The 20,880-nt window shown below is 47.9% G+C and overlaps 1 protein-coding gene across 5 annotated transcripts in view; it reads left to right on the top strand.

Annotated features, from left to right (window-relative positions):
- Nucleotides 1-20,880, top strand: part of CEP112 (centrosomal protein 112) — a 257,461-nt gene that overhangs the window by 162,718 nt on the left and 73,863 nt on the right. For all 5 annotated transcript variants that reach the window (XM_064150629.1, XM_064150624.1, XM_064150626.1 and 2 more), the window contains one exon: nt 17,396-17,458. In XM_064150629.1, coding sequence (XP_064006699.1) covers nt 17,396-17,458 — 63 coding nt within the window. The remainder of the gene's footprint in view (nt 1-17,395; nt 17,459-20,880) is intronic.

Below are 20,880 nucleotides of genomic sequence, written 5' to 3' on the forward strand. Positions count from 1 at the left end.
CCCATTCTCTCTCACAGAGAACTACTCTGCTCTGCCTCCTTCTAGAAAATAAACAACAAAAAACCCCAGCACACCTCAGAAAACCAAAGCAGAAAACAGCAGGTGAGTTCTCTGCCCATCTGCTGTGTTTATAAGTCCTGTTCCAGAGGTCTCCAGTAATTGCTGGGGTCACTGTCACTGGGGGGAATAAACAACCCCTGAGCATTGGGCTTCTTTTGACATCTTTCTTACTGCTTGGAGAGGAGCTCAGCACCGCACTGGACGTTCACTAATGTGCTGGTTTGAGCCTAGATGGGATGTTTTGGTGAGAAGATTTAGACTATAGGCTGTGAAAAGGAAACAGTGGTGATGTCTACTTCACTCCTAGGCTTGCTGAGATGTATAAGAACAAGAGCATAAACATAGATAACAGAGTCTCTGTCTGGACTCTGGGGCTGTGTGAGCTTCTCTCTCTAACCTAACTTGCTGCCTGACTAATCCTTCTGCTTCCTAACTCCCTTGGCCAACCCTCCAAACTCACCTTGAGCATAAGGCAAGGGCTGGGGTAAGGTAGAGGGGGTGGGAGAAGGTGGAAGGGTGGTTGGGAGCCCCTCCTAGGCACTCTGGTTTCTGGGAGGGCTGTTGTGTCTCTGTGTTACCTTTTTAACCTGTCTGTTTCTGTCTATATTGTAACTATCTGCTTGTGTATTGTGCTAAGCTGTAAGTATAAAGCTTCATTCAATTTCCAGAGCTGGCTGAGTCCAGTCTGGGTGATTTTCTTAAGGGGGGCAGATAGGTAACACCCAAACCATCCCAACAAATAACACCACAGGGTTAAAAATTCAAATGACTCATGCAGTGCTGCTGAGCAATGAGGAGCAGACCTGAATCTGCATAATGAAGCTAAATAATCAATGATGACAGAACAGACAGAAGGAAAAGATTGCTTTCAGCAGGGCAAGAGCTGGTAGCACTAAAAACAGCTCTGTCACGTGGCTGGGCTTGCAGCACACTTTATGCACTCCCTGCCTTATCAGTTACAGTGGTTTGAGGAGTTTGGTTGGGGTTATTTTTTTGTACCCACTGTTTTTTTATACCCACTGCTATTCATCTAAGATCTCTCTCACAGAATCACAGAATTTCTTAGATGGGAAAAGCCCTTCAAGCTTATTGAGTGCAAGCATGAGTTTCACACTGACTAGTCCCTGGCTGAACCAAAGCCCTCAGCACAACATCTCATCACTATGAATTACTGTGATTGGAAGGGACCACCAGGATCAGCCAGTCCAACCTTCATCCCAGCAGCCTTCATCACCAGACCACAGCCTCAAGTGCCACATCCACTCTCCTCTTAAACACCTCCAGGGATGGTCACTCCACCACCTCCCTGGGCAGCCTGTTCCAGTGCCTGACCACCTGCTTGGGAAAGAACTTCCTCCCAACAGCCAACCTAAACCTCTCCTGACTCAACTTGAGGCCATTTCCTCTTGTCCTAGCGTTAGTAACTGGGGAGAAGAGACCAGCTCCAGCCTCACTACTACCTCCTTTGAGGCAGTTGTAGAGGGCTCTAAGAAGGACCCACTGGTGGGATTTTGTCTTTTCCTCTCTCCTCTTTTCCAAGTCTACATCCAAGCGCCACTCCTTGTGTTGCTGCACCAGGATCACTCTTTGCTTTAATCAGTTCTCTAACCTCTAGGCTGTCACCTTTGGTGTATGTTCCTGAGCTTCACCAATCATAAAGATGGTGAAGAAGGTGAATGCTGAATTGCTGTTTACTGCCCAGGAACTTGGGTGTAGTTGCTGGAAACTAGTAAAAGACCAGATCTGAAACTGGTGAGAGAAGGCAATGCTCTAAAGAACAGATTGAGAGCTGCTTGAGTTGATGTCTGTGGAGGCTGTAGAGACATACATCACTGGTCTCTTCTGCCAGGCAAGCAGCAACAGAACAAGGGGACACAGTCTTGAGTTGTGCCAGGGCAGGTTCAGGATGGATGTTGTTAGGAAGCTGTTGTCAGAGAGAGTGATTGGCATTGGAATGGGCTGCCCAGGGAGGTGGTGGAGTCACTGTGCCTGGAGGTGTTGAAGCCAAGCCTGGCTGGGGCACTTAGTGCCATGGTCTGGTTGCTTGGCCAGGGCTGGGTGCTAGGTTGGGCTGTCTGAGCTTGGAGATCTCTTCCAACCTGATTGATTCTGTGGTTCTCTGGTTCTGTGATCAGTAAGGTCAAAAGAGGATTAAACAGTTTTATGAGCATCTAGTTGATAACCAGTCACTGATGGGCATAAGTGGGAGTTGAACTTGAGCTTACCCAGTCTGACAGCTGTGGGTGCTGGAGATACAAGGGGACAGCTTCATGGATTCAGTCATAGATTCATGAAATGGTTTGGATTAGAAGGGCACTTAATGCTCATCCAGTTCCAACCCCCTGCCATGGGCAGGAATACCTCCCACTAGCCCAGATTGCTCAAGGCCTCATCCAACCTGGCCCTGAACACTTCCAGGAGGGGCCATCCACCACGTCCCTGGCCACCAGTTCCAGTGTCTCACCACCCTCAGTATAAAGAAAGCTCATCAGTGTCTGCAGGCAGCCTCTGGCAGGGGCAGTGTGCTTGCTGGCCCATGAGCCTGACTCGTGGGGACGTCCCTGATGATTTTAGTACCACTGCTGTCTCAGTCTTCACTCTCTGCCTTACGAAGTGCCAGAGCTTTTCCAGTGTCAGAATGACTGTTCTAATTATTTCCTCAATGGTTTCCTGAGCCTTTCTTCACTCTCCAAACAAACTGTAGCACACCAACTTTATCTTGCAGCCCACAATTGCTTATTATCTTAACCTTATTAAGTATTTCTTAAAGCCTAATTGAATCATTACCTCATTCTCCCCTTTCCCCCCAGTGCTGTGTGTCTTGGAGAGAGCTGAGTGCATGGAGGTCCAGTTTTCTCTCTTTACTTATCTTTACATCCCAGAATCCATTACAGCCTCAGGAATAGCTCTGGCTGCTTCCCAGTGCAGTAGCTGATTGTAATGTGAGATTGCCTTTTTTTTCCAGCAGTCAGCCAGTTCATTCCTAGATTCCTTCAGAGTTGTTGAATGAATCCCATCTGCTCTGGGTGCAGCCAGTGGGGTGAGGAGAGATCCCACAGCTAATGCCCTGTTACTGCAGTCCAGCTCCTGCAGTGCTCACTCTGCTTGTTCATGGGTTTATTTGTGCAAAGAACAGTGACTGATCATAGACTCAGAGAGTGGTTTGGGTTGGAAGGGACTTCCCAAGATCATCCCCTGCAGTCAGCAGGGACATCCTCCACTGGATCAGGTTGCTCAGAGCCCTGTCAAGTCTCACCTTGAATATCTCCAGGGGTGAGGCCTCAGCTACTTCCCTGGCAAACTTTTGCAGTGTTCCACCACCCTCAGAGTGCAGAACTTGTTCCTAACATCCAATCTAAATCTCCTCTAATTTCAAACCATTGCCTCATGTCCTGTCCCCGCAGGCCTTTGCAAACAGTCCCTCTGCAGCCTTCTTGCAGGCCCCCTTCAGGCTGCAGTTAGGTCTGCCTGGAGCCTTCTCTAGACTGAACAACTCCAGCTCCCTCAGCCAGTCCTAATAGCAGATATGCTCCAGCCCCCTGGTCATCTTTGTGGCCCTCCTCTGGACCCACTCCATCAGGTCTATGTCCTTGCTGTGTTGAGGGCTGCAGAGCTGGAGGCAGCACTCCAAGTGAGGTCTCAGCAGAGCAGTGTGGCAGAATGACCTCTCTGGACCTGTTGGCCACTCTTGTTTTGGTGCAGCTCAAGATGCCCTTGGCATTCTGGACTGCAGGTGTGCACTGCTGGCTCATGTCCAGCTTCTCACCCACCAACACCCCAAGTCCTGTTCTACAAGGCTGCTATCTTGCACAGTTTGGAGACATTGTTTACAATTAACCTGCTCTTTCTTCATAACTTTATAATAGAGAAAAGCTGCAGGTGGCTTTTCTGCTTTTTTTCCCTTCTTCTTGGTGGCAAAGGAGTGTTTGGGAAATAAGGAAGAGATAAAGTGATGTTATTAGTCCTTCATAGAATCACAAAGTCAACCAGGATGGAAGAGACCTTCACACTCATCCAGTCCAACCTAGCACCCAGCCCTAGCCAGTCAACCAGACCATGGCACTAAGTGCCTCAGCCAGGCTTTGCTTCAACACCTCCAGGGACAGTGACTCCACCACCTCCCTGGGCAGCCCATTCCAGTGCCAATCACTCTCTCTGACAACAACTTCCTCCTAACATCCAGCCTAGACCTGCCCTGGCACAACTTAAACCTCTGTCCCCTTGTTCTGTTGCTGCTTGCCTGGCAGCAGAGACCAATGATGTATGCCTCTACAGCCTCCACAGAGGAGCAGCACAAGGAGTGGCGCTTGGATGTAGACTTGGAAAAGAAAGAGGAGAGAGGAAAAGACAAAATCCCACCAGTGTGTCCTTCTTACAACTACCTCAACCCGATGAGAACAGGCTGAAGGAGCTGGGGTTGTTTAGCCTAGAGAAGAGGAGGCTCAGGGGTGATCTCATTGCTGTCTACAACTACCTGAAGGGAGGCTGTAGCCAGGTGGGGTTGGGCTTTTTTGCCAGGCACCCAGCAACAGAAGAAGGGGACACAGTCTCAAAGTTGTGGCAGGGGAGGTCTAGGCTGGATGTTAGGAGGAAGTTGTTGTCAGAGAGAGTGATTGGCATTGGAATGGGCTGCCCAGGGAGGTGGTGGAGTCACTGTGCCTGTAGGTATTGAAGCCAAGCCTGGATGAGGCACTTAGTGCCATGATCTGGTTGACTGGACAGGGCTGGGTGCTAGGTTGGACTGGCTGAGCTTGGAGCTCTCTTCCAACCTGCTTGATTCTATGGTTCTCTGTGATCAGTAAGGTCAAAAGAGGATTAAACAGTTTTATGAGCATCTAGTTGATAACCAGTCACTGATGGGCATAAGTGGGAGTTGAACTTGAACTTACCCAGTCTGACAGCTGTGGCTACTGGAGATACAAGGGAACAACTTCGTGGATGAGGCACTTAGAGCCGTGGTCTGGTTAACTGGATAGGGCTGGAGGATAGGTTGGACTGGCTAGGGCTGGGTGCTAGGTTGACCTGGATGATCTTGGAGGTCTCTTCCAACCTGGTTGATTCTATGAAATTCAAAGGAGGTTGCAGTGAGGCTGGAGCTGGTCTCTTCTCCCAAATTACTAATACTAGGACAAGAGGAAATGACCTCAAGTTGCATCAGGGGAGGTTTAGTTTGGCTGTTGGGAGGAAGCTCCTTCCTGAGCCAATCACTCTCTTCAGCCTCTTTAACCTGAAGAAGCCAAACTGTTCCAACACAACTTGCTTAGAGCTGCAGAACATGTCTTGGAGTAAAACCTACCTTCCTTAAACGGGTGAGAAAGAATCCCTAATTGTTCTGAAGTTCTTATGATCAGCCTGCATTGGCTTCATTGTAATGTGATACTAAAGTGCCTCAATTATGATTTGTGTATTTTGGTGCCAGAAGGGTTTTTTTTTCTCTTATGCTAAATTCTGAAGTTCTGTCAGCTGCTAGGCTGTCATATAGAGATACAGTAAATCACATTACATTTTGTCATGGATTACACAGAGCAATGAATTTGGGAACAGAGATCAAAGTAGTTTCACAATCACATCTGAGTGTAGGAGTGGTGTTTCACTTGTAGAAAATCTGATTTAGGTGAAACTGTTGCAGTTCTTGTGTGAATTTGAAATGAATTTGAGTGTTTGCTTGGAAATGAATAAGGTACAAATCCCCAAAAGAGTTCTCCTGTATTTAGTTCCCAGGAGTTAATCCTGACCTACAGCTGCAGGATGGAGAGAGGATAAATGATTAAACATTTGCAATGTGAAGAGTCTCCCAATGTCTTATTTATGTTTTTAATTGCTTTCATTGTTGAGCAATATATTCCATTCTCCTTCTAGCTGAGACTTTGCTGGACTTAGGTGTAGTTAGTGAGGTAGTAAAGTTAGGTAGTTAGTAAAGGAACTGTAGCGCTTCCTAGCTCTGGGAAGTTGTTGTTCTTTGGGGAAGCTTTGTTGTGTTTCAAACTACCAAAGGTGATCCAGCACAATCCTGCTAAGGAAGACTGCTTCAGATTGAGTAATATATTCCATCCTCCTAACTGAGTCTTTGCTGGACTTGGGTGTAGTTAGTGAGTTAGTAAAGTTAGGTAGTTAGTAAAGGAACTGTAGCGCTTCCTGGCTCCGGGAAGTCGTTGTTCTTTGGGGAAACTTTGTTGTGTTTCAAACTACCAAAGGTGATCCAGCACAATCTTGCTGAGGAAGACTGCTTGCTTCAGATTGAGCAACTTATTTCATCCTCTTTCTGATTGAGACTTTGCTGGACTTGAGTGTAGTTAGTGAGTTAGTAAAGTTAGGTAGTTAGTAAAGGAACTGTAGCGCTTCCTGGCTCCGGGAAGTCGTCGTTCTTTGGGGAGTTCCTTGGGGAAGCTTTGTTGTGTTTCAAACTACCAAAGGTGATCCAGCACAATCTTGCTGAGGAAGACTGATTGCTTCAGATCATAGATTTGTTAGGGGATTGTGTTGTATTTCCAGTGGTTGTCTTTCCAGCTGTAGAAGCCTAACTTTTGTTGGGCTCTCATCTAATGATGCGACTTGGTAAGACTCAGTTCACTTCAAAATGCCTCCTCTGTGTGTTTCCAGTTTGCCTTCTCTTGCATGAAACAGCTTCTAACTCAAAAGGATATATAGAATCAACCAGGTTGGAAGAGACCTCCAAGACCATCTCCCTCCCCCCTCACTTTGCCTTCTGTCTAATAAAAAAGGTTCTATCTCAAAGTGATTCATAGAGGGGAGGTTTTTAATAGTCATTTTCTTCTTAACACTTGCTTGATATTGCCACAAAATTCAGCTTAAAACAGCAATGGAGAATCTGAAACAGAGAAATCACATTTGTAGCCTTTCATAGTCTTTTTTGGACCTTTGTAGTCTCCCCTTGGCAAAAATTAAGGTGTGGAAACTTAGCTGATGTTTAATGTCAGAAGTGTGTGGGGCTCAGAAGTGACTGGAAGAATCATGGCTTATGAAGCTCTCATTAAGTGGCTTTTAACTGAGTCAAATCATGGATCAGTGTCACATCTTGATGCTGTTGCCTTCTGTTCACAGAGGAAAGTTTCACTTTGATTTGCTTCAGAAATGGTTTTACTGGGTGTCAGCTGTTTGGGTACCAAAAACATCTGGGGCTGAGTGATGGGCACTGCTCTGTAAACCTCTTTGTATTAAAGTGGGAGGGAGGTGGAGTGCAGATGACCAAGTTGAGGTGGCTGCGTAGCAGAAGTGCCCTGGTGAGTAAAGGCAGCTTGTAAAAGCTGAAATCATTCCTGTTGGGGGCATGTTTTACTTGTTAATGCTCTGAAAGCATCAAATGCTTCCACTTTTGATATAATCCCTTAAAAGAGCATTAAATAACCATCTTAATTTTGTGGAGCAGACCAGAGGAAAACCAGGAAATATTAAAAGTGGTGACACAGGAATGTGTTTGTGCCCTACCAGATTTGGGCATGTGGTTTAGCCTGCAGAAGAGGAGGCTCAGGGCAAACCTCATTGCTGTCTACAGCTACCTGAAGGGAGGCTGTAGCCATGTGGTGTTGGGCACTTCTCCCAGGCAACCAGCAGCAGAAAAAGGGGACACAGTCTCAAGGTGTGCCAGGGGAGGTACAGGCTGGATGTTAACAGGAAGCTGTTGTCAGAGAGAGTGATTGGCATTGGAATGGGCTGCCCAGGGAGGTAGTGGAGTCACCGTGCCTGGAGGTGTTGAAGCCAAGCCTGGCTGGGGCACTTAGTGCCATGATCTGGTTGACTGAACAGGGCTGGGTGCTAGATTGGCCTGGCTGAGCTTCGAGGTCTCTTCCAACCTGCTTGATTCTATGATTCTAAGCTTCAGTACCCTAATAATGTGGAAGGGGAATGTACTCTCAGTACATAGAACCATAGAATGGTTTGGGTTGGAAGGGACCTCCAAAGGTCATTCAGTCCAATGCCCTCGCAGTGAGCAGGGACATCCTCTATTAGATCAGGTTGCTCAGAGCCTGTTCTGATTATTTCCTCAATGGTTTCCTGAGCCTTTCTTCACTCTCCAAACAAACTGTAGCACACCAACTTTATCTTGCAGCCCACAATTGCTTATTATCTTAACCTTATTAAGCATTTCTTAAAGCCTAATTGAATCATTACCTCATTCTCCCCTTTCCCCCCAGTGCTGTGTGTCTTGGAGAGAGCTGAGTGCATGGAGGTCCAGTTTTCTCTCTTTACTTATCTTTACATCCCAGAATCCATTACAGCCTCAGGAATAGCTCTGGCTGCTTCCCAGTGCAGTAGCTGATTGTAATGTGAGATTGCCTTTTTTTTCCAGCAGTCAGCCAATTCATTCCTAGATTCCTTCAGAGTTGTTGAATGAATCCCAATGAGATCTTGGGGTGTGTATCCAGCAGATCATGGGAGGTTCTCCTTCCCCTCTCCTCTCTGCCTGAGACATCGTCTTGAATACTACATTCAGTTTTAGGCTCCCCAGTTGAAAAGAGACAGGAATCTGCTGGAGAGGGTCCAAGGGAGGGCTAAAAGGATGATGAGGGGACTGGAGCACTGCTGCTGAGCAGAGGCTGAGGGACCTGGGGCTGCTTAGTTTGGAGAAGAGAAGATTGAGGGCTGGGGGGTCAGGAGTGGGGGGAGGACAGGCTCTGCTCACTTGCTTCCTGGGACAGGACAAGGAGCAATGGGGGTAAGATGCAGCAAAAGCTCAACACAAGGAGGATCTTTTTTACTGTAATGGTCACAGAGCTCTCCAGAGGGGAACAGGCTCCCCAGAGGTTGTGGAGTCTCCTTCTCTGGAGCCTATCAAGGCTTATCTGGATGTGTTCCTGTGTGACCTGAGCTAGATTGTGTGGTCCTGCTGTGGCAGGGGGGTTGGACTGGATGATCTGCTTGGGTCACTTCCAACCCCTAATATCCTCTGAGCCTGTGAATCCCATCTGCTCTGGGTGCAGCCAGTGGGGTGAGGTGAAATCCCACACCTAATGCCCTGTTACTGCAGTCCAGCTCCTGCAGTGCTCACTCTGCTTGTTCATGGGTTTGTTTGTGCAAAGAACAGTGACTGATCATAGACTCAGAGAGTGGTTTGGGTTGGAGGGGACTTCCCGAGATCATCCCCTGCAGTCAGCAGGGACATCCTCCACTGGATCAGGTTGCTCAGAGCCCTGTCAAGCCTCACCTTGAATATCTCCAGGTATGGGGCCTCAACTACTTCCCTGGGCAACCTGTTCCAGCGTTCCACTGAAGTTTAAACAGAGGCTGTAGAGAATGTTTTAACACACTTAATAACAAAAATTGCTGCAGGTAGCCATTCTGAAGGTCATTTTCTTTTGACATCTGTCAAATTACACAACCTTGCATTTTGGTACAAAGCAAAAGGCTGTCAAACTGAAACAGAACTATTCCAGAATGCAGAGTGGTGTGTTGTTTTTTAAGGTAAATGGGCCCCATTTACATTAGTTCTTTGATGTTAAATTCTTTGCTGCACATCAGAGAACAGTTGCTTCTTCCCTGGAGCAAGTTTTCTTTCTTCTCCTTCCCTCACCCTTTGATTTTTTTTCCCTGTTTTTCTTTTTTTTTTTTTTCCCTTTAGTTTGCTTACACTTTTATCTGACTAATTATGGAGGATCAGCTTTTGCATGGCTATTGTTTAGTTGGTTGCAGGCAGTTTGATAAATTATTATCCCACAGCTAGTGCCCTAATCAGATTTCTTCAGTCTGCTTTTCTCTGGGTGGATCTGGTTGTGTGGAGAGGGGGGACAGGCTCTGCCCACTTGCTCCCTGGGATAGGACAAGGAGCAATGGGTGTAAGTTGCAGCACAAGAATCATGGAATCATAGAATCAAGCAGGTTGGAAAAGACCTCCAAGCTCATCAGGGCCAACCTAGCACCCAGCCCTAGCCAAGCAACCAGACCAAGGCACTAAGTTCCTCATCCAGGCTTGGCTTCAACACCTCCAGGGATGGCAACTCCACCACCTCCCTGGGCAGCCCATTCCAATGCCAATCACTCTCTCTGACAACAACTTCTTCCTAACATCCAGCCTAGACCTGCCCTGGCACAACTTGAGCCTGTGTCCAGCTTCTCATCCACTGACACCCCCAAGTACTTTTCTGCAGGGCTGCTCTCAGTTTTATCTTCTTCCAGCACAGAATTACAGAACTAAGCAGGTTGGAAAAGACCTTTGAGATCATCGAGTCCAACCTGTCACCCAGCACCTTCCAATTAACTAATCCATGGCACTAAGTGCCTCATTCAGCCTCCTTTTAAACACCTCCAGGGGTGACTCCACCACCTCCCCAGACAGCCCATTCCAATGTCAATCACTCTTGCTGTGAAGAGCATCCAGCCTAGGCCTTCCCTGGCACAGCTTGAGGCTGTGTCCTCTTGTTTTATCCCTGGGTACCTGGGAGAAGAGACCAACCCCTGCTGGCTACAACCTCCTTTCAGGTAGTTGCAGAGAGCAAGAAGGTCTCCTCTGAGCCTTAGTAGTGAGCACAGATTGATCTCTAGTTCCAGCCATGGGCTGGGACCCCTCCTGCTTAAGGCTTTGAGCACTTGCAGCAGGTTCCAAAATACCATCTCAAAAGTTGGTAATTAGGATAGAATTTGATAGGTTTTTATGGCATGCTCCCATCATAGAATCATAGAATCATAGAATCAACCAGGTTGGAAGAGACTTCCAAGCTCAGCCAGTCCAACCTAGCACCCAGCCCTATCCCGTCAACCAGACCATAGAATCATAGAATCATAGAATCAACCAGGTTGGAAGAGACCTCCAAGATCATCCAGTCCAACCTAGCACCCAGCCCTAACCAAGCAACCAGACCATGGCACTAAGTGCCTTATCCAGGCTTTTCTTGAAGACCCCCAGGGACAGTGCCTCCACCACCTCCCTGGGCAGCCCATTCCAATGCCAATCACTCTCTCTGTGAAGAACTTCTTCCTAACATCCAGCCTATACCTACCCTGGCACAACTTGAGACTGTGTCCCCTTGTTCTATTGCTGGTTGCCTGGGAGAAGAGGCCACCCCCCACCTGGCTACAATGCCCCTTCAGGTAGTTGTAGACAGTAATAAGATCACCCCTGAGCCTCCTCTTCTCTAAGTGCCTCATCCAGGCTTTTCTTGAAGCCCTCCAGGCACGGTGCCTCCACCACCTCCCTGGGCAGCCCATTCCAATGGGAAATCACTCTCTCTATCTCGGTGCTGCTGTTGTTTCCCTAAAGCCAGCCGGGGTTAGAAGAGCATCCCCCTCAATTCAGATCCCACATCTGTCGTGCTAATACCCCTTTGAATGTGGATGTGAAGTGTTTTGTTGGAGTCGGTGCAGTTTCGCTCAGCAACCACAATAGGATGCTTTAAGGCTCGTTAGGGAATTGCAGTCGGCTTTTAAACCCAATTAACTGTAACAAGGACATAATCTTTTTAATGCAAAAAAGTCCTCACTCTGTAATATAAAATAACTGCATGTGAAATTGGCATAATCAGATAGTTTTAGCTCAGATATGTATTAACTGTGTGAAACTAAACAGTAGTTAATTTCTGAATCGGTGGAATTCCTCCCTGGCTTATCCAATTTAAACCTTTTTAGTCTTAAAATGGATATTACAATTCATGGAATCATAGAATCATAGAATCAGGTTGGAAGAGACCTCCAACATCATCCAGTCCAACCTAGCACCCAGCCCTATCCAATCAACCAGACCATGGCACTAAGTGCTTCATCCCGTCTTGAACACCTCCAGGGACAGTGACTCCACCACCTCCCTGGGCAGCCCATTCCAATGCCAATCACTCTCTCTGACAACAACTTCCTAACAACATCCAGCCTAGACCTGCCCTGGCACAACTTGAGACTGTGTCCCCTTGTTCTGTTGCTGCTTGCCTGGCAGAAGAGCCCAACCCCACCTGTTAGCAAAGGAGGAGCCCAGGAAAGTGCCGCTTGTGTGCACCCTGCTGTTTTTAACCTTCTTGTTTGTCCAGATGCATGGAATATGAACCCTCTGAGATGTTCACCTTGCACAGCTATTTGTGTTTGCTTTGCTCTAAGGCATTCCTTTGAAAGAAAGAGTAAAAAAAAGTGGGTTTTTTTGGTGTGTAGTGTTGCTATACATTTCCTGGGAGGAGGTTTATGCCTCCCTGGGCTCCAAAGCAGCAAGTCACAGAATCACAGAAAGTCAGGGGCTGGAAGGGACCTCCAAAGCTCGTCCAGTCCAACCTCCCTACCAGAGCAGGATCACCTAGAACAGATCACACAGGAATGTGTCTAGAGAGGGAGACTCCACAACCCCCCTGGGCAGCCTGTTCCAGTGCTCTGTCACCCTCACAGGGACAAAATTGCTCCTCATTGCTGTCTGCAACTACCTGAAGGGAGGCTGTAGCCAAGTGGGGTTGGGCTCTGCTGCCAGACAAGCAGCAACAGAAGAAGGGGACACAGTCTCAAGGTGTGCCAGGGCAGGTCTAGGCTGGATGTCAGGAGGAAGTTGTTGTCAGAGAGAGTGATTGGCATTGGAATGGGCTGCCCAGGGAGGTGGTGGAATCACTGTCCCTGGAGGTGTTGAAGCCAAGCCTGGCTGGGGCACTTAGTGCCATGGTCTGGTTGCTTGGCTAGGGCTGGGTGCTAGGTTGTGCTGGCTGAGGTTGGAGGTCTCTTCCAACCTGCTTGATTCTATGATTCATGTTTAAATGAGACTTCTATGCCTCAGAGGTATGAAATTAATTTAGCCACAGGTTTTAAAAAACTGGAAAGTGTTTTATTACTGCAAGAAAAGATGGCAGTGGAAAAGTGTGTTCCTGTGGATCACCATGGCTTAGATCCTGGCAGCTGAGCAGTGTGCTGTAGCTTGTAGAAGCTGCCTTCTGCAGAGCTTCACTGATGCTACCTTGTGATGATGCAAGACCTGCACAGTGTTACAGACATAGAGAGAAGAGCTGAAGTCAGCAGGTGTCTGTAGTTTGTAGTGCCACAGGGTTGCCCTAGCCAGTTTTAGACAGCTGAGTATGTTTTTTTCCCATCTCCAGTGGAAGTCTTGGTAGCTCAGAGCTTCTGAAATTTAGACCACTCAAATAAGGATGCTTGGGTCTGCAAATGTAAGTGCAAGAACTGGTGGCTTGTCGCAGAAAACTTACAAATATATGTATTGGAATTGGAATATGTTGGAATATGTTGAAGCCTTTTAGGCTCAGGGCAGACCTCACTGCTGTCCACAACTACCTGAAGGGAGGCTGTAGCCAGGTGGGGTTGGGCTCTTCTGCCAGGCAAGCAGCAACAGAAGAAGGGGAAAAAGTCTCAAGTTGTGCCAGGGGAGGTCTAGGCTGGATGTTAGGAGGAAGTTGTTGTCAGAGAGAGTGATTGGCATTGGAATGGGCTGCCCAGGGAGGTGGTGGAGTCAGTGTCCCTGGAGGTGTTGAAGCCAAGCCTGGCTGGGGCACTTAGTGCCATGGTCTGGTTGACTGGCTAGGGCTGGGTGCTAGGTTGGCCTGGCTGAGCTTGGAGGTCTCTTCTGATTCTATGATTCTATGAATCTAATTGGAATTGGAATATAGTTGGAATATGTTAAAGCCTTTATAAAACATCCTAACTGTCATTAAATAAACTGGTAGGGATATGCTTGCTTTGCCCTCCGATGGGAATGAACCCTGAAATTCAGCAGATCTTTGCATCTCCTTTCTCATGGCTATCAGAGGTCATACTCAGAGTGAACAAAGAAGTTCTAATTTGTTTGTGGAAGTTAGAAAGGTTTTTTTTATTGTTACTTATTGGGATTTCATCTCTGGGTTCAGCAGGTTATAAAGCTGCTTCTGTGAAAGATGAAGGCTTTTACCCCAGGCAAGCTGAGTGAGAGCAGCTGTAATGTGATCTTCTTTGCACAGCCCTGCAGACTGGGATCTGCCTTTCTGGGAGCAGCAGTAATTTATACTATTACTGTAATTTATTTTTTACTTTCTTTCCCTAAAAATAAAGTGACTGAAACTGCCAGTTTATGATATGCAGGGGTGGTAAAATGTAATCTGAAACTAGGCAGCAGTACAGTGGAAAGAGTGTTAACATGGGTCAGCCTGAGTACAAAGAGAATATAGCATGCACAGAGCTGCCTGGCATAACTGCTTCTGTGTTCCTGCTCTCTTCTTATTTATTTAGCCCCACAAGATGCCTTTATAGTGTTCACTGCACACTTTAAATGATAAATGTAGGAGAAATGGAATTTCATTTGTCTGCTGCTCCAAAACTCAAGCGAAACAGTCTGCTGTTTTAAACCACTCTGCAGTGCCATTATCATAGAATCATAGAATCAACCAGGTTGGAAGAGAGCTCCAAGCTCAGCCAGTCCAACCTAGCACCCAGCCCTATCCAGTCAACCAGACCATGGCACCAAGTGCCTCATCCAGTCTCTTCTTGAAGACCTCCAGGGATGGCGCCTCCACCACCTCCCTCCATTATCTCTATAACCCCCCCACAATCCAAAACATCTTCTCAAAAGCCATACACAGGTTTGATAATGGGTTTTGGTTCACTTTTTTAGTTGATTTCTTTTGTACCAACCAATGGATGGAATATAGAATCATAGAATGCTAGGGGTTGGAAAGGACCAAGGTTCTTCTGCCCCTGTGCTCAGCACTGCTCAGGCCACACCTTGAGTGCTGTGTCCAGTTCTGGGCTCCTCAATTCAAGAGAGATGTTGAGGTGCTGGAAGGTGTCCAGAGAAGGGCAGCAAGGCTGGGGAGGGGCCTGGAGCAGAGCCCTGTGAGGAGAGGCTGAGAGAGCTGGGAGTGTGCAGCCTGCAGAAGAGGAGGCTCAGGGCAGACCTCATTGCTGCCTGCAGCTACCTGAAGGGAGGCTGTAGCCAGGTGGGGTTGGGCTCTTCTGCCAGGCAAGCAACAACAGAAGAAGGGGACACAGCCTCAAGCTGAGCCAGGGGAAGTCTAGGCTGGATGGGATGTTAGGAGGGAGTTGTTGTCTGAGAGAGTGATTGGCATTGGAATGGGCTGCCCAGGGAGGTGGTGGAGTCACCGTCCCTGGAGGTGTTGAAGCCAAGCCTGGCTGAGGCACTTAGTGCCATGGTCTGGTTGGTTGGGCTAGGGCTGGGTGCTAGGTTGGCCCTGATGATCTTGGAGGTCTCTTCCAACCTGCTTGATTCTATGATTCTATGATCATTATGGTCCTGCTGTGGCAGAGGGGTTGGACTTGATGATCTCTGAAGGTCACTTCCAACCCCTTAGATGCTGTGATCTAGCCCAACCCCCATGCAGAGCCAGGACCACTTTGGCCAGGTAGACCTCCCTATGTTTTATAATCTTGGAATTTGAAGGGATTCAAGGTCTTCAGCTGCAGTAGCATGTAAACTTTGAGATGATTTTTGAAGTGGCTGTAACAGACTTACCCTAAGCTGCACCATGCACAGCTGCCTAGATTGCACAGGATGATTTGAGCCCATCATACTTCGGCGCTGATTTGCAAACACCCTCTGCAACTTTAAGCTCCTGTATTTATAGTCCAGTAAAATCAATAAGACTTTTTGCCTGCCTGAAATCCCTGGTGTTTGCAGAACTGGAGTTTCAGATGTGCAGCTGGATCAAAACAGGGCTCAGAAGCTTTGGGTGGCTCCCATGGTGTGCATCCCCCCCCCACTAAAACACGTGCTGGCACATGGGGTGGCTGCAGGAACATGTTTGCATGCTGGATGCTGTGCTGTAAAACTAAGGATGACAGATCAAAGATTTCAACACGAGGTCAGATAGATTTGGAGAACTTAATCAGCTTAAATTTTGCTTTAGAACTCAGCTTCCTAATATTCTGTCCCCCTAAGAAAACATTTTTCTGAGACACCTGTCCTCAAATTTTGGAGCCAAGAGCAGGAAGGTGCTTAGCAGTTCATCTGAGGACAGTGGGTTTGGGGCTGCTCTGTCAACAGAATGCCATGGCACTTGGCAAGGAAAGGACAAATCAGGCTTGTGTCCTGCATTTAAATTGGAATTGTTATTATTATCATTGTCAAATTATTTCTGAAATGAAATTATTCAAGGGGAAAAAAAGTCCTCTTTTTTCCCCCAGAATGAAAGGAATATTTGCAGATTATATTCTATTCTTCCTCAGAATTAAGGGAATATTTACTTATTGGATTCCAGTCTGTCAAAGCAACCTTGTTTTCAGTTTGTTATCTTCCTTAAATTGGGAGGGGAAAAAAATACTTGGAGAAGGAAGGAGCTGTACATCCAAGAGCTCCTGGTTGGTTCAGCTGCAGGCTGGGTGGATTTTCAGTATAACCAGCACCTTTCAGTAGGAAGGGAGGTGCAGTGGGACAAAAGACAGTTGCAGACACCAAGCTGAGATATAAACCAGAGCAAGTCCAGAGCCATGAAGATGCTCAGAGGGCTCAAAGGGCTGCAGCATTTCTGCTCTGCTCTAAGGACAGGCTACAAGAGTTGGGGCTCTGCAGCCTGGAGAAGAGAAGGCTTCAGGGAAACTTTATAGTGGCCTTCCAGGATGTGAAAGGGGCTACAGGAAGGCTGGGAAGGGACTGTTGACAAGGTCTTGTAATGACAGGATGAAGAGGAGTGGGTTTAAAGTGGCAGAGGGGAGATTGACAGCGGATGTTAGGAAGAAGTTGTTTGCAGTGAGGGTGGTGAGACACTGGCACAGGTTGCCCAGGGAGGTTGTGGATGTTAGGAAAGGGTTCTTTACAATGAGGGTGGTGAGACACTGGCACAGGTTGCCCAGGGAGGTTGTGGAGCACAGAAGCACCCAATGTGATCTTTGATCACATTGGGTGCTTCTGTGCTCCACAACCTCCCTGGAGGTGTTCAGGACCAGGTTGGATGAGACCTTGAGCAACCTGTTCTAGTGGGAGGTGTCCCTGCCTATGGCAGGAGATTGACACTGGCTGATCCTTGAGATCTCTTCCAACCTAAACCATTCTATGACAATCACAGAATCATTTTGATGGGAAAAAGACCCTTACAGAAGTTGTGCCCTCCCTGTCACATCATCCCCTGTTCATAACCAGAGTCACCCTGGCAGAGTGGTCTGTGAGCTTTGCCTCCTTCCTCTCTCTCCCTCCCTCTCTCTCTTTTTGTTTTATTTAATCTGCAGAAGCCTTTCTGTTTTTCTAATAATTGGCAGCAGAGGTCCAATTTCTCCCCTCTTTTAAGTGCTGAATAGTTGGCCCCAGATCAAAGCCGAGCCCTGGCGGTTTCTTGGCTGCCAGAGAAGGGCGTTGGGGTTGGCGCGGGGCCCAGCCGCTCAGCGATAGGCATGCGGACGAGGTGCCAAGCGGAGGGGTCGGTGGCAGAGTGTCTGGACACGCTCTTCAGCTGAGCTAATCAGGGTGCCTCTGGTGTGTGTGTTGCAGGCAAGCAGCCGGCTGAAGCAGACGGAGAAGGAGTACAGCCAGAAGCTGGTGAAATCCTCGCAGGTAGGCGGCGAGAAGGGAGGATGCTCACGTGAAGCCCTTTGGTGCGGCAGCCTGACAAACAGGCTCACTGCTTCTGCTCTCAAGTGTAGCTCCTGATGATCCAGAGAATCAGAGAGTGGTGGGGGTTGGAAGAGACCTCCAGAGGTCTTTGTCCTGGCCTTCATCAGGAGCAGTGTGGGCAGCAGGACAAGGGAGGTTCTTCTGCCCCTGTGCTCAGCACTGCTCAGGGCACATCTTGAGTGCTGTGTCCAGTTCTGGGCTTCTCAATTCAAGAGAGATGTTGAGGTGCTGGAAGGTGTTTGGAGAAGGGCAGCAAGACTGGGGAGGGGCCTGGAACACTAACCCTATGAGGAGAGGCTGAGGGAGCTGGGGGTGTGCAGCCTAGACCTGCCCTGTTACAACTTGAGATTTATATGATCCATCATTTTTTCTGTCCCACACCTAAGCAAAGCCAAATTTGAGCAAATTTTGCCATGTAAATAGCAAACCCAGTGGTACTCCTGCACTCCCAAAGAGTTACCTCTGAAATTTGGCTCTTTGCCCTCATTCAGGGCAAAGCCCCTCCACTGGAAGGTGTCCAGAGAAGGGCAGCAAGGCTGGGGAGAGGCCTGGAGCACAGCCCTGTGAGGAGAGGCTGAGGGAGCTGGGGGTGTGCAGCCTGCAGCAGAGGAGGCTCAAGGCAGAGCTCATTGCTGTCTGCAACTACCTGAAGGGAGGCTGTAGCCAGGTGGGGTTGGGCTCTTCTGCCAGGCAAGCAGCAACAGAACAAGGGGACACAGCCTCAAGTTGTGCCAGGGCAGGTCTAGGCTGGATGTTAGGAGGAAGTTGTTGTCAGAGAGAATGATTGGCACTGGAATGGGCTGCCCAGGGAGGTGGTGGAGTCACCGTGCCTGGAGGTGTTGAAGCCAAGCCTGGCTGGGGCACTTAGAGACCAACCCTACCTAGCTACAGCCTCCTTTCAGGTAGTTGTAGACAGTGTTCAAGCAAAGCCTGGATGAGGCACTTAGTGCCATGGTCTGGATGCTTGGATAGGGCTGAGTGCTAGGTTGGACTGGCTGAGTTTGGAGATCTCTTCCAACCTGCCTGATTCTATGATTCTATGAACAACAACAACAAAATCTCCATTTTCTTTATCTTGCCACCTCAACTTGAACAAGAGAAAAATGCTAAAGCTCCCCCAGTAACATCAGATGCATGGCAGACCTTGGGGATGAGATCCCTTTCGTTCCTGACTGGTTTACCTTTTGCCATTGCCATTTTCATGCCGTTGTCAACCCTGGTGAGTGCAATCACAGTCAGCCTCTCTGTGCCAGGTGTTGCTCACTGTCAGAACAGCAGTGCAGTTTGCTCTGTTTGTGACAGGCAGATGAACTCATTTCAGCACTTCTGGAGTTTTAAACAAGGGCTGAGGGAAATTGTTGTAATTGTTGGAGTGGGAACACCTAGGCAGTGCAGTGCAAGCTAATAACTGCTTCACCCCAATGTCATCATACATTCTGGCAGGCTGAAATTTATTGCCCCTTAGAATAGTTCTCATAATGGTGAGGGGGAGGAAAAAAAACTGTTGACAGATGTCTTTTTTTAAAGGCAGGCAGAGCTGCAGCTCCCAGGCTGTGCTCTTTACTGGGGAGAGATAGACCCAGGCATGGAGCAGAGCTGGCATTGCTCTGCAGACACAACACATAACATCATATGGCAGGGCTGTTTGGCACAATCAAAGAGTTTCACCCTGATGTCTGAATTTCTTGACTTGTGTGGGTTTGAATCAAGTCCCTGAACTTACTTGAACACACAGGAAGGTTTTTTTTCCTCTTGGAGCTCAGTATTAATAATAGGTCAATTGCAACTTTTCTTGTGGTCACGCTGCTGACAACATCTGTCTAATCTTACTCTCTGTGGCCTCTTGGAACATTCACTTTTAACACCCACACAGAGGAGATATTTCAAGAAATTTCTTCTGAAGTTTATACAAAGTAAACAGATTTTTTTTCCCTTTCTTTTCTCAGAAAAGTACTGCACAAAGCAGATCTTTCTCCAGCAGTTCATGTTGAAGTTTCCCTTAGAACCTCTGTGCTAGCCCAGGGTCTTAACCCAGTAAAAACTTGAAATTTGACTTTTCTGTTCTGTTAAAGGCTTTGTTATTTTGTTTTCTTTTTTTTTGTTAAGTGACAATATGGAGCAGAGACAAATTGACTTTCAGGGTTCACAGTTGTTATCTGAATCATTTATGTAGGATCATAGAATCAAGCAGGTTGGAAAAGAACTCCAAGCTCAGCCAGGCCAACCTAGCACCCAGCCCTGGCCAAGCAACCAGACCATGGCACTAAGTGCCCCAGCCAGGCTTGTCTTGAACACCTCCAGGGATAGCAACTCCACCACCTCCCTGGGCAGCCCATTCCAATGCCAATCACTCTCTCTGCCAACAACTTCCTCCGAACATCCAGCCTAGACCTCCCCAGCACAACTTGAGATTTATATGATCCATGACATTTTCTTTCCCACACCTAAGCAAAGCCAAATTTGGGCAAGTTTTGTCATGTAAGTGGCAAACCAGTGGTACTCCTGCACTCTCAAAGAGTTACCTCTAAACCTTGGCTCTTTGCTCTCATTCAGGTCAAAGGCCCTCCACTGGAAGGTGTTGAGAGAAGGGCAGCAAGGCTGGGAGGGGCCTGGAGCAGAGGCCTGTGAGGAGAGGCTGAGGGAGCTGGGGGTGTGCAGCCTGCAGCAGAGGAGGCTCAGGGCAGAGCTCATTGCTGTGTGCAGCTCCCTGAAAGGAGGTTGTAGCCAGGTGGGGTTGGGCTCTGCTGCCAGGCAAGCAGCAACAGAACAAGGGGACACAGTCTCAAGTTGTGCCAGGGGAGGTCTAGGCTGGATGTTGTTAGGAAGTTGTTGGCAGAGAGAGTGATTGGCATTGGAATGGGCTGCCCAGGGGGGTGGTGGAGTCACCATCCCTGGAGGTGTTGAAGCAAAGCCTGGCTGAGGCACTTAGTGCCATGGTCTGGTTGCTTGGCCAGGGCTGGGTGCTAGATTGTGCTGGCTGAGCTTGGAGCTCTCTTCCAACCTGCTTGATTCTATGATTCTCTTGATCAGTTTATTCATTATCTGTTTTGTATGTGTATTTGTGTTAAGAAAACAAACACAGTAATATCCATGTAAGTTTTACTCATAATCTATGTTACTCTCTGAGTATTTCAGGTAGTAAACCAGAGGAATAGATGGATAGCAGAGTTTTAGTCCATCCTTTTTCCTTTTCCCAGTGATTCTGGTACCTTCAGTTGTAGAGTATTGCTTACTGTGTTAGTTCTTTCACAGAGTCACAGAATGTTAGGGGTTAGAAGGGACCTCTGGAGATCACAGAATCAGACAGGGTTGGAAAGGACCACAAGGATCATCTACTTCTGACCCCCCTGCCATGCCCAGGG

The sequence above is a fragment of the Pogoniulus pusillus genome, chromosome 11 (genome assembly GCF_015220805.1).
Source record: "Pogoniulus pusillus isolate bPogPus1 chromosome 11, bPogPus1.pri, whole genome shotgun sequence".
Lineage (NCBI taxonomy): Eukaryota > Metazoa > Chordata > Aves > Piciformes > Lybiidae > Pogoniulus > Pogoniulus pusillus.